A 19355-nucleotide genomic window follows, 5' to 3' on the forward strand; every position below is an offset into this window, starting at 1 on the left:
AAATCATGTATAGAGAACTTTTAAATTGTTTATTTGATGCTATAAAAGGGGGGGGGGGGGGGTGTCATGACTGACAGCTAATGCAATCCCTGTTGGGTCAGGTGGGTGTATGGGTGTGACCTTGATGCTGTGGTTCCAGCCCTGATCCGTGAGCACACATTTGTGGGCATCAGCCTTTGGGCAGTCGGTATGTCGCCCTCTGTAATAAACGTAGCGACCTGATGCCAGATTGTTAGTGCAAAGACAAAAATGTTTTTATCTTTAAGGTAAAAAAGTGTCAGTTGGTGTGAGTAACAAAACAATTTGAAAAGTTGGTTTAGAACCATTTTCTTTAGAACGTATGGAGCCATGATGGTGCAGGATCTCTTCCTCCTGCCCAGCAGCAGTGCACTGGCGCTGCTACTGGTGGCCGGACCGGAGCCGCCGATGATGAGTCAGGCTGAAATGCACGAGTTTCAAAACAACGTTCTCATATATTAGTGCGACTGAAGCTTTGACACTTTAATAAAACTGCTGACAAAAAGATGACTCAAGGTCACATCTGGTCATTTATCAGAAAATACAACACGTCAACTGTCGCCGTTCTAAGACCTTTCCCATCATTCAGTTATCATGTCCAGCCATAGAACATTACTGGGCAGTAAATAATGTATGTGAGGGAATTGTGCCAAAAATAGCCTGGAGTCAGCCTTACTCAGGCACCTGCTCTGTGCTTTAGTGACTAAGAGCTGGAGCATCATGTGAGTGACAGTGACCATTGAGACAATGTAGGCTTATTGATTAGCAGAAGTGGTAATGACTGGTGCTTTAGACATTTGAGTGTGTCTCTTTGGAATCACCAAGTGGCAGGTCTGGTGGTGGGGGGGGGGTTGCCTTCTCCTGTCACACCACTCTGCCTGGCCTGAATAAACCACTCAGCATGAAGCACAACACAGAGTGGGTTTTCCCCATTCATGCAGCCAGCACTGACTCATCCCGGCGGGTGCTTGTGGTCATTCAGCCACCTGCAGGAACATTTTTACTACTCTCATGTTGCCTGTTGCCTCGACAGTTCCTAAAATAACCAGGCACCCCCCCACAAACCCACCTCCCACCCCCCCCGCCCAGCGCCCCCTCCCTCCCTCAATTCAACCCCACCACGTAGTTACAGTTAAGTCCATAAATCAGGCGCCACCGCTGGTGTGGGGGCTGTGGGGGCTGTGGAGGCAGACAGGACAGGACGCACACATGCTCCTCACACCGCCGCGGCTCGTCGCTGCTACTGCAGCCGGTGCAGCGAAGGAGACTCACGCCCCCCCCCCCGTCCCTCCCCTCCATCCCTCCCTCCCCCTCCCCCCCCCCCCCCACCCCATCACACGGAGGCGGAATGGCTTGAGACCAGACAACACGGACTCGTGTCGATCTGCTGATGCGCGATGATTTTGTGACTGTGCGCCTGTCTGTCTGTCCGTCCGTCTTGCCACGAATTGCTGCAGTGCTGTTTTTCCAGGTGTTGTGGTGTGTGTGTGTGTGTGTGTGTGTGAGAGAGAGAGTGTGTGTGAGTGAGTGTGTGTGTGTGTGTGTGTGTGTGTGTGAGTGAGTGTGTGTGTGTGTGTGTGTGTGTGTGTGAGTGAGTGAGTGTGTGAGTGAATGAGTGTGTGAATGAGTGTGTGTGTGTGTGTGTGTGTGTGTGTGTGTGAACGTGTGTGCATGGTGGTGGTGTTGTAGCCTGGTGTAATTCTCTTACGAATTGGACTAAGCCGGAGAACGGAATCTGATGTCACATGTGCTTCATCGGAGGAGACGGGGCATCTGCAAGCTGGATTTTGTGGAGGATGCTGCGGCAAGTGATACACAGAGGGCTCAAGGCTTCGTTCTACTGGCTGGGCTTATTCGTTAGCAGGCACCCCGTTTTCTTCCTCACCGTCCCCGCAGTCCTCACCATCATTTTCGGATCTACCGTGCTGAGCCGATTCAAGCCGGAGACGGACCTGGAGGTGCTGGTCGCCCCTACCCACAGCCTCGCCAAGATCGAGCGGAGCCTCGCCAACAGCCTGTTTCCCATCGACCAGTCGAAGCACAAGCTGTACTCGGATCTGCACACGCCGGGCAGATATGGCAGGCTGATCCTGCTGGCCAAGTCCGGGGGGAACATCCTGGAGCTGGCCGACCAGGTCCTGCAGGTCCACAAGCAGGTGTTGGATTTGCGCGTCAATTACAAGGGATTCAATTACACGTTCGCGCACCTCTGCGTCTTGAGCCACAGGGACATGCGCTGCCTCCTGGATGATATCATCACCATCTTCGAAGATATCAGACAGGCGGTGCTCTCCAACAGCACTTTCCACAAGGTTCCAGTGAGCTATCCGAACACAACACTTAAGGTGAGATTTTATTGGGCCCCCTTACATGCATGTTAACCAGGCCCGGCGCACACTACACTGCCCCCCCCCCTCCCTTCCCAAATAAAAAAAAAAAAAACACAATAAAAAAAAAGCTGCTCCTCAGAGCCGTGGTGACAGTGCAGCAGCAGTCAGCATGTGAACAGGCTGGCCCTCGGAGCTTGCCATAATTTCTGAATGAGCGCAGTGGGCTGGTGGATGATGATGATGTGGGGCTGCAGGTTGCTACATATAGCAGCCGGCGAGGGAACCCTCTCCATAACACAGACAGCCGGCTTTGCAGTTTTTTACCCTCCCTTGTTGGTGCAGGTGAATTGATTGGTTGCATGTAGCCCCTCGCTGCCTGCTGAGTGTGTGTTTTAGTGAGTGTGCTGGTGTGTGTGAGAGCACGCAGGGATATCCTGTCTTTTTTTTTTTCCATGCAGTGTCTCCCCTCTTGCCTCCTCCTGGCTGCACATGCAGCATGACACGGCTACAGCAGCTAGCAGGCTCCCAAGCACCAGCTAGCCGCCTGGATCTTCCTCTCATGGCATGTGGATGTGCTGCACATTCATTGGCCCAACAACCACATCAGGTGCAGATGTGCTCTGCGGATGGAGCCCGGTGCTGTTTGTGTGATCAGGTGTTTGTGAGCATGAGGGGCTTTTACACTGAGAATCTGTTGCACACATGCATGATCTGAAGTGCTGTTTACCAGTTTTTCTATCTGTGTCACACCACAAGGCAAACACAGTGCAAGGTTCCTTTGTGCCTTTTGTGAGGGGGTGCCTATACGTGTCCATCGTATGGCCTTGAGGCGCTCTCACAGAGCTTTGCAGGTCTGATATTAAATGGACACACAGGCATTCAGGGCTGTAACTAACAGATTTCATTATCGATCCATTAGCTGATTCTTTTTTTTTTGAGTAGTCAAGTCATCATTGTCTGTTAAATACCAAACACATGGTGGAAAATGGCCATCATAATCTCAAAGTGACATCTTCAAATGTCTTGTCAGCTGTTTAAAACAAGATATTCAGGTTACTGTTATTCAAGATGAAGAAAAGCATCAAATTCTCACATTTAAGAAGCTAGAATCAGGGAATACTTAGCATGTCTGCTGAAAAAAACGGATTCCTCAGTTATCAGAATGGTTGCAGATCAACCGATGGTTGCAACATTACAACAACATGACCACGACCAGCTTATTCAGCACTGGGTGATCAGATTTTGAAGTTCACATCACTGTACGCTGTTTCCCCACCGTCTGCGACACACACACACACACACCGAACGCTCCAACTGACACAAGCACTATTCAGAGGATCACAGGCCTCGTCTCCAACTTCCACTGAGAGCTGCCACAGCGGTGTGGCCTGTCCGAGCAGGAGCTGTTAGGCTGTGTTAGTTTTCAGCTTTAGGGACACGTAGTACATTCTTGTTCGCTAATTGCTTGTCGAATACAGGTTGTGTGAGGGTTTTTTTGTCCCCAATAAAAGCTCTATAGTCAATATAAGCTCTATAGCACTATATGGAAGAGAAACTGATGCTGCAGGACGAGCACAGAATTAATGACACTAACGAAAGCTCAGTTCCATTTGGAGTCCCAATACGCTCATCCTGTGAGAATACCAGGACCTCCTTGAAGTGGAATGCAGCCAATCATTAATATCATTAGATACACCTGTGCTCCTCCTGTTACGGCGTGTCAGCATGTCTGCTATGAAAATTCTATATTGTTTCACTGTGTTATAACGTGTGAGAAATGATCAGCAGAGAGAAAACAGACATTAGTGTCTCTACAAGTCAGAATGGGACGCTCCACTGTCTCACCACAGACAGACAAAACAGCCACTCTGGAGGGTTCGGAAGCTTTTCATCTCACAAATACAAAGATATACAGTGCTTAACAAATGGATCAGACCAGCTGTCATAAAAACGAGAAAACACAAATATTTTAGAAATCTGTCAAAAACTTGTTTCAAATTAAACATTGTATTATTATTTATTAGGCAAATAACAAACTGGAACAACTAAATAGTCCTTATTCACATATTTTAACCAGAAATCTTAATATTTGGTTTGACCTCCTTTGGCCCTGATTGTTTTCATGGACGTTTCCACCGTCTCTTTTGTTACTGAGCTCCAAATAGTTCCCAGCTGTTCCCACAGACTTGCTTTGAATTAAATTAATTCAATAAATCCCAGATCTGTTCGATAGGATTCAAGTCTGGACTTTGACTTGGCCAGTCCATCAGTTCCTCTACTCCAGATTCCTTTTACATCATTTCAGATCCATCATTCTGATTAAAGAGCTTACACTTACTGGTGGGTTAACCATCACAGGAACTAAAAGAACATTTTGGTAATCAGCAATACTGTTACTTTAGGGCAGGGGAGGCAAACACCTTCCACTGGGTGGTGGTCTAATACATTTGTTTAGCACTGTATATTTTTGATTTAGTCATTATAGTAGCTACTGAAGGTCCGCTGCCACCCCAGTGTGGGTGAAGTGAATGGAGTTTAGTTTGAGGGGTCTGAGGTCCGATGATTCTGCTGTTTGAGGGTATAAAAGAAGTAGTTCCAAGGAAAAGTGTTCACACTGAGGTCTAAGATTGATCCTGTGTTATGGGAAAGACAGGAGTTTAGTTGTTTGGTTATTTGTTGACTCCACAAAAGGCCCCCCTCCAAAACGGTCGTCCAAAACCCAAACACATTTGGTTCAGCAGGCAGCAGGAAGACCTAAGAGCTAAAACACTTCAACAATTTTGTTTTTGGACATTTGACAACAGCTCCTTAATAATGATTCTCCAGTGGTCATAAACATCGCATTCATCTTTACGTGAGGTTTTTTTTCTATTTAGGTGAACTAAGCCTTTAAGTCCTCATTCATGCTCACATGTGCCTGTCTCTTTTCATGCACCTCTGTCCTAGCATGCACTGTGCTGTCATTCCCATCATTAGCTCTTCTCCAACATGAATCCCAGTTGCTGTTGAAGGTTGGTGTGACCTCCTTCCTCTCCAGCTCTCCTCTCTATCAGGCTCTCTGCTCGCTCCTCTTCCTGAATCCTTCTTTTTCTCTGTCTGCCTGTTTGACGAGCTGTCTGGGCTAATTCATTTGCCTGACTTCTTATGCCTCATCCTCCTCTTTGATGTCACAACTGGGGTTTATTTCTGTGCTTGTTACACAGACTAGTAGTCTTCGCAAAAAAGTCCCACTTTTTGCTGAGCTGAACTTTAGCTCTGCTCCCAAAAGAAAACGCTTCAAATATACATTATTTGTTTTGCCCTGTCTGCTGTCGTTTCAGCTGTGTCGTGTTTGGAGCTGTCAGGTAGGCCTTTTACAAAGCTGCAAATATCTGAAGGAATACAGTCAAATACAGCACATGAACCAAAACCAAATGGAATTCCAACATATTGACAGGAACTGTATCCAATATAGAAACGGACTCATTTAAATACCATCATGAAAATACAAATGGGCAGCATTCCAAGGTAGTGTGAGATGTGACCAGTCCCCGCTAGCTCTTGTGCTCTGCTTTCATCCTGCCTTCATTCCACCAGCTACCACATCACTGCTAATGTCCAGTGGTTAATTAGAGTCGAGTGCCAAAGTTATTACAGCAACAGATTGGACATATGGCAACGCTGGTAAGCGATTATCTGCTGATAGCCAGTTAGGGCCTGAATGTTTGAGTTTTCCCTTAACCTTAGTCAGGGCACTGCTCGTCTCAGGTCACACAAATATGGACTTGAGTTGTTCAAATGTTATAGACTGACGTGTGTTGTAGTTGAGTACGGAAGCTCAGAATGGCCATAGCTGAAACACACCTGTTATCACAGGATCTAAACCTAATTCTCTCTTGGGTTACAGTTGTGAGGCACTGCTCACCAGACAAAGGCTAATATTGCCTATGATATTGCCAATAATGAGTTGGTATTTATTCAGTTATGATCAACCATAACCAACTAAATATGAAACCATCACTGGAAAGAGTCTAAGCGGTAGAAATGTGCAGCTTTATTTGAAATTGGTGCTACATGACTAGGTAGAAAACCTACAACATCCAGAATGCACTGCACCGCTCTCCTCGCTTGCTGGTGGTGCCTGATTCTCGGCTGTGGCAGCCTCTCCCTCCTCCAGACGGCATTGCTTCCTCCACACTGTACACTGGCTCATGAATTAGCCCAGAATGTCTGATTCCAGCATTAAACTAGTAAAACTGTTTTGTTACAACACGCAGACCGAAGATATGGAAGAACAACCTGTAGTACAACGTTTAAGTGGAGGAGAGTTAAACATTGTTCATTTGCATATAGTCATGATGTAATGATAGAAACCTGGATGGAAATCTGCAAAGTTTCCCTTAAGGTGTTTTAGCTTTTTAAGTTTACTTCCTGTCTGTTCTCTTGTCAACCGAAGAGCAAACGGGGATTTATTTAGTGCTGGAACAGAGAGGCACAGTGTCACCTGTTCCAGTGTGCTTCCCCTGATGTCCTGCTCTCTGCTGATGCAGTCTTTTCTTTCAGGCTACACCAAGTCTAGACTTTTCAGCAACTCATTTACCTAATGAGGGGGGGGGGGGTATCTTTGGGGTTGTTATTTTTCTCTAACTAATCAGCAGACATTGATGCACCTGTCCTATAAATGTCATTATCAGTCAACAAAGAGGTTAGCGGATGGACTGCTTCTGCATTACATTTATTTCAGTGCTGATAAAATTGTGTGTTGACAAGATCAGGCTTCTTATTTCCTTTATAGTCGGACGGTTGCTGCACGGCAATGTCAGGCTAAGGTCAACGCTTGTTTCACACCCCCATTCTCTTTAATAAATCATAAAATTGGAGGTGAGAGCTGCAGCAGGAAGCCAGCTGATATGCAGAAGGAGATTTGTGACAGTTAAAACGCTGCAGGAGAGCAGACGTGACCGGAGGATGGGACGAACAGACGAGGCCCAGGAATTGGCTGACAGGCTCAGCTGCATGTGTGTCAATAATTGGCTCGCCCGGGGGCCGGTTTGGGCACATGGCAATAAAAAACAATCAATACAGTCCATAGACGGGCCCTGCAATGGCATTAAAACCATTAATCAGGAACGTGTAGCATCAAATCTTTACTTTGATTTATATTTGTGTGGAGTCATTAAGTAACAGCGTTTTCTAGAATGAACGCAGAGTGATGATACTACTGTGGTGATGGTGATGGTGACTGTGGAAGAGTGCTGGATGGATCCGTGGCTGACCATGAATGTATGGAAGCACAGCGTTTCCCACAGGCTGAGGCTTTATTGTGGTAGCGGTTGGCACGACGTGTGATGGCCCGTTCAGTAATAAACAAAGATTTATGAAAAACCTGTGTTTATGAGTAACATCAGCTGTTCGACATTTCAAATTCCTTGCTGAGTCACACCCACAACCTTCAAATTCCATGCACCTAATCTGTAACAGTTTGTAAAGCTTTTTTTCTTCTCATGCTGCTCCAGAGCCACAGTTTAACAAGTCAAATTGGTGGAGTGCTCCTTTAACCATGTTTATAAATCAGTCATAAAACCGTGATAGCATACTGTACCAGCATTCTTTGAATCTGAATTAAATGTGTTCATGAGGCCGGGAAGCTTCTTCCTCCACCTCTCCTCCCACCAGTCACCTCCATCTCTTCTCAGAGAGCTCCAGAGGTGTCACTTCCTCCCTTTTCACAGATCACTCAACTTCTCACACACACATATCACACACACACTCACATGTTTGCCTCCGTGCGGCGTCCCCACAGACACTCATCCTTCCTTACTCACACTCACACACACATTTACACAGACTGAGAACTAACTCTTCGTTCAAGGGGAAAAGAGAAATGAAAGAAGGTAAAGACAACAGAGCGTTAGCATTTTCTAAAAGCTCGGCCAAACAGAGATGTTGCAGGTGATGTAGAAACTGTTGCCTCTTGCTACCTTAGAGCAGGAAAGATGTGAATGTGTTTCAGCTGTGCACACAGTCGAAGCATGTATTGGCTCAGTGTGGGATAGATAAGTGTGTTGTGACTATAGAGATTAATTTTCGATGCTTTAGCGAAGTTGGAAAATCAGTGTGGTAGACCGATTTGAGCTTTGTGTAATTACACAAGCGAAATTAGAGCTAAAGCTTTCTGAGTTCCCCCAGCGTTTACCGAGCGATTACTTTACATAAACACACTTGTACACCGTCGTGAGAAGTGGGAAGTATTATGAAAGTAGAAATGTAGCACAAAAATAATGTACATGTAATGTATGTTATGTCAGGGGAAGCCAGATATATAAGGCACACATGGCGGTCCATCACCATTCTCTTATTCTGCTGTCTACATTATGCCGTAGCAGAATCACTCCTCCTTTTTGTCTTGCCGCAGTGAAATCTACAGAAAGTGACGCAAACAATCAAGGGGATTTATTTATCTAGAAGCTTGAGATTTCTATCGAGCTCCCCACTGTGAAACAGCATATTACAGCTGTTTGATTGTGCTGGATTATTGTGTTTAAATCATATCTACAATAAGCTGCAAATTAAAGTCGACATTGTTCTAGAGTTGAGTTCACAGTGTTGTGTGGACGTGTCTGGCTTTCCTGATTAAATGGAATTGGGAAATATCAAACGTGTGCTTGAACACGCTGTTCAATCGTACCTGGTGAATTCTAAAATGCTTCTGTTTGATTCTGTTCTGCTAATGTGGGCAGCACACATCTTCTCTGTCACTGTTGCTAAAAAATTGCCAGAGAAACCAGGCAGTCTCTCGTCATCCTCTTACTGAGGGACGATTCCGCATAAACGGCCAAGCACATACAGATCCACCCATGCAGAATTGACAGTTTGGCCGTCAGGGCCCAGACAGACCCCTGGCTGACCCTTGGAAGCTGGCTGGGAACTGGATCCCACAGACCGTCTGTGGACACGACACAAATTTCAATCTAATGTGATTCTATGGGATTATCTTTCCACGCCACGTTATCTTTGTTCCTGTGAGGAGGACCTCTGTAGGACCTGGGAGCACACAAGCTCTGCTGTTACTCCTCATTTGATATCAGTTTTTAAACTATAACAGCTACATTACTTGTTTTCCCCTCTTTATTTTATCAGTCAGAAGGGTTCGCTCCGTTTCAGTGGTGACGAACACATCCGCTGTGCATGATGTTACAAAACTATGATACTATTATACTGTTTAGATCACTGAATTAAATCCTAGATCGTCAACATGCCGTGTTATTGCTAATACGGCTGTACTAGATATTTGATATATTCAACAGATATATCTTTTTACAACCCTACATCGTAAACTGTAAGAACCACCATCCCAAAACCTCATCTTCTAGAATACTAGCTTATATATGTTTAATTTTTCTTAACATAGCTCATCAAGATGCAGTGTTATTACTAGTTTGGGTGTATTAGATAGGTGACATATTCAGTACATATCTTTTTATGACCCTATATGCTATCTTAAACTGAGATCTACAACTGTGATGCTGCATTTTTGCATGGTGCAGCTCTAAGGAATTGTTTTTCGATAAGAGCTATGAAATATGAGCCTTCAAACATGCTCCGAGGTCAAGGTTCAAAGGTCAGTACTACACAGCAGGAGCCATGTAGAATCTTCATACTGATCTCTGTTACTCTCCAGGCCGACACCTTTCTAACGATGGATTTGGTTTAGTTTGAACTTCTTACAATTTCACGGACACAAGGCATCCCAGACCTAGTTTCAAAGAGCATTTTGAAGGCACCCTTTACGGAATTAAATAAATAAAGTAGCCTAATGTTAATTAAATTGAAATTTTCTGATGTATTTGCAGTGTGGAATAGTAGGCCGATAGTTATGAAATGCAATCAAATATTGACGCACAAAGGAAACGTGTACTGTACTATGAATGTGAGATCTAATATGTGGATTGTGAATTAAATTGTGTAACAGTGGAGGTCAGATGCAATTCACTTAAAGTCCAGTTTGATGAAATCTAGAGTGTAGAGAGTAACAAGTGCAGGGATTAAATGAGGGATGTGATGTATAAAATGTAGCACACACACACGCGCTTTATTGTTTTTAAGGAAGCTTTAAAATTTTTAAAATCTTCATAAAATTAAATGTTTGGATTCATCTTACAGCAATTCTAAATGGAATGAAGCCACCTGACGACGAAGAGCCCAAAACAACAGTCGAACACACCCACAACACGGTGAACTTTTTTTAAAGATAAAACTACCGAATATATCAAATATCTAGTACCGCTAAATTAGTGATAACACAGCCTCCAGATGATCTATGATTAAATTCAGTAATGTAAATATATAATAGTATAGTAATAGTAATAATAAAAGTTTTTAACTTGCTAAACACCTTCAGAAACTCTAAAAATATCCTCTAACTGTCACTTGCCAAATGGCAGTGCTAAAATGCTAACCAGGGAAAGGTTTGCTACCACGACTCACCATGACAAAAGTACAGGTACATAGGCTCTCTTTGTACTGGAGAACACATGAACTATTGTTATGTGTGGCAAACTGTACATCTACAGTTCTACTATGAGAAGGCTGTCCCAGCAGCAGCCTCACATTGGTTCTGTATTTCTTCCTGACTGCTACTGGCCCAGCTGTCTGACTGAACTCTACACAGCTCTGCACTATTCTTATTGCACAGTTTCATTGTCTCCAAACTGTTGTCACTGTAATGTCTTGCATGTGGCGTATAATTCAATTAATTTAGTCATTACAATGTAGGAGCACATCAACCTTCATAACCGTGTCACTCCACAGCTGTATGGTGAGTTAGACTCTGAAGCGCAGAGGGCAGAGAACAGGTTCGATATTTCATTTTTATGAAAAATTACATCTTTCATCAGAGATAATGTCAGATATCTCTAAATCCCCTACAGGATGGCCGTGTGTCCTTCATCGGCCATCAACTGGGTGGTGTGTCCTTCTCGCCAAACAGCCGTGACCAGCAGGTCAAGTTTGCCCGTGCTGTCCAGATCACCTACTACCTCCGTAACCACGGACCTCTGGGGCAGGATGCCATCGCCGAGCGCTGGGAGAATGAGTTCTGCGCCCTGGTCAGCCGGCTGTCCACGGCCGAGGCACCCCACGCGTCCGACCAGCTCCACATCCAGTCGCTCACCTCCTTCAGTCTGTGGCGGGACTTCCACCAGACGGGCGTGTTGGCCAAGGGGGAGGTGCTGGTCAGCCTGGTGCTGGTGCTCCTGGCCGCCACCATCTCCAGCTCCATGCGGGACTGCCTGCGAGGGAAGCCGTTCCTAGGCCTCCTGGGCGTGCTGACCATCTGCATCGCCAACGTGACGGCTGCAGGGATCTTCTTTATATCGGATGGGAAGTTCAACTCTACTCTGCTGGGGATCCCATTCTTTGCCATGGGTGAGTGGTGTGTGTGTTTGTGTGTGTGTAGTGGTTGGTCGAGGGGCTTATCAGGGGTTGACACTCACATTGGGTTGATTATCAGAATTGTGCTTTTCCTTCGAGGGGGTTTCTGCAGTTCACTGTGGTTGTTGCCAAATGGGGGGAACGGCACGTGTGTGTCCATGTGTGTGTTTGTGCGGACACTGACGCTGCACTTTGGCAGCATTTTCTTTTGTCAGGCGATTTGGCGTTGAGGACATATTCAATTGTTGTGCAAGATTTTAATTATTTCACTCATCTTCAAGTGATGTCATTCTCCATGTAGTGGATTTAATAATAAGCTCTATTACAGTGTGTATCAACCACGCGGAGCAACAAAAGAACAGCAACATCAGAATACCAGAGAAGTGTATGGAATAAAATGCTGGAATTCATTTTGAAGCCAGATACAAATAGGTTTATGTCATGTTATTTCAGTCGTGTCACACAGTTTGACGCCTGGGTTGTTTTGCAAGGACTTAATGTGTGAAAAGGTTGGCCCGGGACCAGCAAGCACTGTGACTCAGTGCTTTGTGCATAAACTCGAAGTGATAAAGGCGTTATAGGATTCATCGGTGAGCGTGACTCTTGAAACGAAGGGTCACAGTAGGTGTGGATGGGGGCGGGGCAAACCCTTCTGATGGCATTATGGGGTGGATATTGTCTTTGTTTAGTGACAGTATAGGCCCTGACAGGAGAAGTGGGGGAGAGGAGGGGGTACGACATACAGTGCTCCGTACTGGGGACGCTGCTGTTTGTATCAACCTTTTTTTTTTCCATGATTTAATCATAAATGTGAGTCGGCTGTAGCTCATGTCCGGACAGTTGATACACCGGCTGTGTGGAAAATAAACATAAACTGAAAAAACACTCAAAAAAATAGAATAAAATAATAATTAAATATTCTATTGTGTCCAAAATAACAAAGAAAGGAGATGCATTGCCTATTGGAGCTTAGTACATCAATAGGTCAGTATTAACTGTAATGATTAGTCCAAGCTACAGTAACACCATTATCCTCTTTACACTTTAAGATAAACATTCAGCAGAACCTCTCTACTTCAGTTTGCTCCCTCTGCATCATCTCCTTCCTGTTCCTTTCTCTCTTTGCCTCTTCAGATATCCTCTGCCCATTTACACTTCAGTATATCTTGCATTTCCTCCAGTGCATTCCTAAGGTCACTGGATCCCTGGGGCTTTGCTGCAGCTCTGTGTAGGCCGACTGACATAACTGAAGTTTAAGTAAGACTCAGGAACAGGAGGCTGGATCTGCTCCTCGTGACCTAGACGCAGGGTGTGGAGAGGAGGGGGGGGGGGGTGAACGAGGCTAAAAAGGGAAGTCAAGGAGAAACGAGCGAGGAGTAAAACTATGTGTGATGTATAGGAAAGGAGGCCGAGAGGACAGAGACAGACAGAAGGAGGAGGCAGAGGAGAAGGGAAGGCAGAGAGAAAGTCACATACAGAAGGAGGGAGGAGGTGGAGAAGGGTGAAGGAGATGGAGAGGACTTGATTAAGTCTGTAATTTCATGTGACAGGACCTCAGAGGCAGCAGATGTCCACCCTCCTCTTGGGAGGTCCTGAGTGAGGCACACCCCTATCACTATATCAACGCCACATCAGGGCAGACGCTGAGAACTGAAATGGATACTGATACCCAGCCTGTAATGGCACAGTGGCGCCCCCTGTTGAGACGTCATTTCTACTTAAAGTCATTAGTACCTTTTTAATTACAGCAACTTGATGGCTTAAAATACATGATTTTATAACTACAGTTTGCTTTACTTTGGTTTTACAAGGCATAGTAGCAGACATTTATAATAATCATTTTTAACGTTGCATCGCGTTGCATTGTATCGGCGAGTATGTGCTAGTAGGTGGATGTGAGTCTGGGCAGATTAGTCATTGGGGGTGGGCGCAAGTAGCAGATCAATCATTTTCTAATTGTACATACACCTTATTGATCTTTTTTTTTTCCTCTATTTGATTTTTTTTCTTAATATCTATGGATGTTGTGCATGCACACTCGTGTGGAAGAAACATGGTGCCACACGATCCTGATGGATGTCTAAAACTACTATGTTAGCCCAAATGTAGTTTGAAAAAAGCCAGGGTTGTACTATATGTGCTATCATTCACATTAACAGCTATTTTGTTTTACTGTAATGAGTGTCTCCTGCATTATGGGCTGGTTTAGTTTGCCTTGTTATTGTGGCTGTGCAGGGTACATACATGAGTCCAGATGTTAGATGCCGCTGTGGTGTAAAAGTGCTTTTAAATTCTCTTTTCACTGTTAACATGGTTGTCTGGGTCGGCGGTACATTCTCGTATCGGATGGCATGAAATGAACTTTTGGCCCAGTTTTGGTTTCCCTTCACTTTATCGTCGCACTGAGCTGCTGGTACCAGTTGACCACATGCTAACAAACACGTCTGCTGCAGCGAAGTTAATCAGACACGTCTGAGCCTCACTCTGCACGGTGATGGTGATATACACCATAGACCTAATTATCTTATCCGAATATATTCCCATGGCTTCTTAGTTGGTTCTTGTTCCCTTCATCTCCTCTGTGGAGACTACAACAAGCACCTGGGATTATAGCGTGCTATTTGAAGCTCCGGTGTGTAGAATTATTATGTCATCACAGGAACTTTCCAGTTATTCTGCAGGCGTGCGTTTTTCTTTGTGTAAAATTCTAGGAGTCATCGTTGTGGATTATTAATTGCCTCTTTGCCTTTTCCTGATGCTACCACTGGGAGGTGCCACAGTCTGAATATTTTAAATCCCCTTCGTGTGCTCAAGGTGTGTGTCAGGGTAGCGCTTCAGTTTTTGATGCTGTGTGCATGTGGACAAACGTATGTTGGTACCAAAAAAGAGATGATACTCAGTTCTAAGAGCCACGTGACAGTTAAATGTCAGAAATGTAACTCAGAAAATAGACAAAATGCTTTTGTTTGCAGCACTGTGACAAAGTCTGGGATCATCCAAGTACACGAGAGATACGTTTCTGTCCTAGGAAGCTGAATGTAAAGCTGTGTCATGGTCATCTGATTCATCAAAGCCTCCCGTAACATCATGGTAACACTAATCCATCATTCTCTCTGAACGGTCTGGCTGATGCCATCTGTGGCCTTTGAGTGGTGTAGAAGAAGAAGCTATGTGCTGGGCAGGTAACGCCACGTGCTTTTGGTCCTTTTGTTTAATATATTGCAGCTTCTCCCCCTTCCTCTCTCCCTCGTGCCTATCTGCCGTGTCATCTGTGAGCTGGCCAATTGCTGCTGAGCTGAGCCTGTCACTTCCTTCTCTCTCTGGATATGTGATGGCTGTTGGAAGTGTAAGAACAGGCAGGGAGAGGTCCAAAGGAAAGAAAGCAGAGCAGGAAACATACGTGACAGTACAGAGGAAGTGATGGCTCTGTCAGACCTGAATCAGCTCACTATGTATGTATTTTATTTACTTACCATGACCCACAGCTGCCGCACATCCTGCTGTGACTGGACGGTCGTCGGTAGTATTGGCACCTGAGATGCTTGTAACTTGAGAGGTTTATTCTTGACCTTAGGGACACACATCTGAGGTAAATATTCTCAACACAAGGTCACTCAATGCTGTTGAAACTTCCAGCTAATTTAAAGTGTTTCCTACAGGCGTGGTGCTTATTGATTCCTTTTCACTGCCAGGAAAGACATGTTTGCAGATTTTCATCAAACCAAACTCTACAGCAGTTTCCAGGGCTGCCCATCTAACTCAAAGGCCTTTGTATTATTGTATCGAAGGGTCCTTCAACATGGGGTTCAGTGTCTGCTTGGGCAAGACAACCTGCTCCTGAAGCAGCTTCACTGTGTGAAAGGATAGTCTCCTCCAACTTGGATTCCTCCTGAATGAATGATGCGTGAATGGATGAATGAGGATGTGATGTAAAAGAGCTTTGAGTGGTCAAAAGGAGCTTTACAAATACAGACCATTTACCATAACGACTACTACAACTACTACTACTAATACTACTGATGATAATAATGATAATGATAACGTCTCAAGGATGTCGACCAGTTTGCTTTTAAATCCTCCAATTTGATTGGATTGATTTTTAAAGATCTAGTCTTGATTACAGGACGTTCAGCCTCTGTTCCATTAGAATACATTTGTTGTTCCAAATGTTCTTCGCCACCTTCGTCTCAAAAGAATCAAGGGAAAACCCTGCGTTTCCATGGATGTTTGCAATGTGACGGCTGCCACTGGGCAGTTTTTGTAACACTACTCAGTCTCAGTATCCACTAATTGAGTGTTGTTTTCACTAAAAACATTTCGTTAGTGAACTCAATGAAGAGGCATGACTGGATGAAGCAAAGATCCATCTTCGTTAGGGTTTCGTTTAGGCTTTAGAAACACATGTTGCTGTACTCTTGTTGCAGCAGTCAGGTAAAGACAAATAAAGTGAGCAAAATGTTGTTCTGACTGCAGCCTGAACGTACATTTAGACTGTGGTCAGCTTTATATTTGAGGCTGCGGTCCCAGCAGCCTCGATGCTGTGTCTAGCAACGTCAACGCCGGTTCTCATTCTCAACTCAAAAACATGGCAGCTTGGTCTGTGGCCCTGCTCTTCAAACTATGACACTATACCATAGGTATCTCTCTGGCATCATTTGTGGATGTGTTCAATGCTCTTGCGCAGTCTAAACAGTAAGGAGGATTGTAGTCACTGACCCAGCTGCTGTATTTGACAAGTTGGTTGTGACACAGCATTGCTGTATTTCTACAATGAAGCAAGTGAGTAAAATGTTATGCTTGGGGGGGAAATGGTGTTAAATAAGGCAGAGGATATAGGAAAGCAGATTTTAAGACTTGATATAAGTGGGACATTAGCCAGTAATTGCAGGTCTTAACTAAGGGGAATCAGAGTTGTTCTAATTACTTAAACGTTGTACATTTGAGCACTGACACAGTTTGTTGTGAGTGTTAAAAGAAGAGGGAAGAAGGTCCTGCTGATGTGCTCATGAAAAGCTCTCCCTGTGTTCCGTCACATCTATCTGAGCTCTGTGTCAGTGTTGCTTCATGATTAACAAGCTGTCTGGACTTTTCTCTTTCTGGACTTTGATTGTTTTTACGTATTGTTTTGTATTGTTTTGTCCTGCGAGGGCGAGATAACTAGTGACACTCAACATGCGCAGCCAGTCACGCACAGTTGCCATCTGTGTTGATGACGAAAAGCCCTCTGGGAATTCCTGCCTGTTTCAGTAAGCAGGACTGGATGACTGCTGATCGATCTGTGGAGGTTATTGCTGTGATGCCGCTGGTATGACGGCTTCAGGTTTGTTATTAAGGACTGCGGGGAGGAATCATAAACCATATACATCAGCTAAGATAGCCATGATGATATGGTTGAAGATGGAAACATACACTATTTCAGGAGTCTATACAATATACTCCCCCCAATGTTTCCGTTACAATTTGATGTTGCCATGGGCAACCAGAAAAATGTTTTTTTATTCCAGGAAATAGATTTTTTCCCAGTATGAAGTTTTCGAACTGATTTTATTTTGCTTTTTCACTCACTTCTTCCCTTCTCGGTTCACCCTTATACATGTGTCACAGTATCTTTGAACGAAGGATGTGAAATGTGCACTTTGCTGTATCTTTAGTATGAGAAGCCTCTGTGGTTCTTGCAGGTCAAACTGATAACAATGGCTGCAAGGAAAAGTCACGGTTTAATCAGAGCAGACAGCAAGGGTAAGATAAGTCACATGATTGGTGAACCCACTTCCTAGAATGAGGAGGTTTCATTTTGTTCTGTAGCACCACTGTGGCATGTCGAGACAGTCACTTTCGTTTCTCGGACATGGTGTGAACGCTACCGGTCGTGAAAGTAGGTATGTGATTTCTTAATCCATCTGCTGAATATGGTAGCTGTCAAAGGAACAGTCTGTGTGAGCTGTTTATGCAAAGTCGTGGGGAGTAACCATGGTAACACATATGTGCTTCAACGTGTCATCAGTCAGAAAGTGAGGAGGCATGAGAACAGCAGTGTTTTGTGCTTGTGTCCTACTCCACATGCTGCTCAAGAAAGTTTCTCATTAAAAGTGAAACAGAACGAGCACGTCATGTTCACTCCCGCTCTCCTGCTGCAGGTCTGCAGCACCCACGGGAGCTTACACAGTACGACTCGCTGTGTTGTCATAGATTTGGTCATTATTGCTTATGTTATTTTTCCCAGGTTACTATCAAGTGGTAAAAAGACACGAGGATGAGACCACCTTGCTGGATATAGCTGTAGTGTATGTAGGCGTTTCTTATGCAGCGCCAGCAGTCAGATGGGTAGTCGGGGCTTAAACAAGCCTCCAGTTAACCTGAGAGAACAGGTTTACAAAGCAAACAGGCACGTTTAATGGATATCTGGGGTCTTTAACTTGTCTTACTTCGCTTACTGCTTTTGTAAATAGTTCTAATTGCAAGTGATTAAAACGTGTCTCATCATCTGGTGGACTTTGTTGTAAAGATGAACGATGTGCATCTTAAAAAAAAAAGCCTGAAAATGAGCAGCACATGCTGTCGGACGCAGCAGAGTCTGCTGCTCAGGTAGCAGCTCCACAGCCAGGCAGAGACACAGCAGATAATCTGCTCTACAGCCTCATTTCTCAGCTCTTTTTGCATCACGGGAGAGTCATTTGTATTCCCTGCTGACACGCTGCCACCAACCTTGACTCAGTTGACCAGTTCATGTGTACTGTGTGAGCTTCTTCTTACATGCCTGTAGGCTTCCCTCTATGCACAGCTTCATGCAGCCATAATGAATGAAAGCCCCCGTATATGTGTAACATTCAGTCAGTCTGTGTGCAATCATACACGTGTCATGGTACTGCAACGGCTCCTCCTCATTAGGAAGCACTGATCTCCACATCACTGCCAGGGTTCCCTGGTCAGTAGATGGCTGAACCACACACACACACACACACACACACACACAGGCAGGTGCATTCTGGGAACATTTCAGTATGCCTCTCACACGCACTGTAGCACAGAAATAGTAGAATCGAGTACTCACCTGGATGGAGCATACCCTCACGTACTGTCACGCTCTTCCTTTTAAAGATACAAACAGGACAGTGCATTTCCAAGCTAATGCTGCTAAACACATTTCTATTCAGAGCATAGCTTGAAGTATGGTTTCTCTGTCGTCTATCAGTTAAGCAGCATGCAGTAAACTATGGCAGGATTCTAATCAACACTCAGGGTACCCTGAGTGTCTTCTTACAGATCCCTCCAAGTGTAACACATTACATGCCATTAATGGGGCAGCTATGTAATTCTTCACTGATGTGTGTGACGGGGAGTAATGGGGATTTGAGGCCACTGCTACGGCCGATTGGATTTCTTTATCATGCTAGAGCAGCACTCTCATGTTCAGCCCTGAAGAGAAGAGATGGCTATAAACAATGGTCATTAATTAAAAAGAGTGTAATTTTCAAGCCGCAAGAGACACAAGCTTGACTTATCTTTAAGCGTTATCTGTGGGTGCAGACCAAAACGCCTCTGGACTAAACTGGACAGTCCTGCTACCAATCAGAGCAATGAAATGTGATGCAGTGC

General features: G+C 44.7%; 1 protein-coding gene across 1 annotated transcript in view; it reads left to right on the plus strand.

The window, feature by feature from the left end:
* Positions 1-1763: 1763 nt before the first annotated feature.
* Positions 1764-19355, plus strand: part of ptchd4 (patched domain containing 4) — a 29116-nt gene continuing 11524 nt past the window's right edge. Inside the window, exons 1-2 of the mRNA XM_070849789.1 lie at positions 1764-2363; positions 11258-11753. Of these exons, the coding sequence (XP_070705890.1) occupies positions 1764-2363; positions 11258-11753 (1096 nt within the window). The remainder of the gene's footprint in view (positions 2364-11257; positions 11754-19355) is intronic.

Source organism: Pempheris klunzingeri, chromosome 18 (genome assembly GCF_042242105.1).
Source record: "Pempheris klunzingeri isolate RE-2024b chromosome 18, fPemKlu1.hap1, whole genome shotgun sequence".
NCBI classification, from domain to species: Eukaryota; Metazoa; Chordata; class Actinopteri; order Acropomatiformes; family Pempheridae; genus Pempheris; species Pempheris klunzingeri.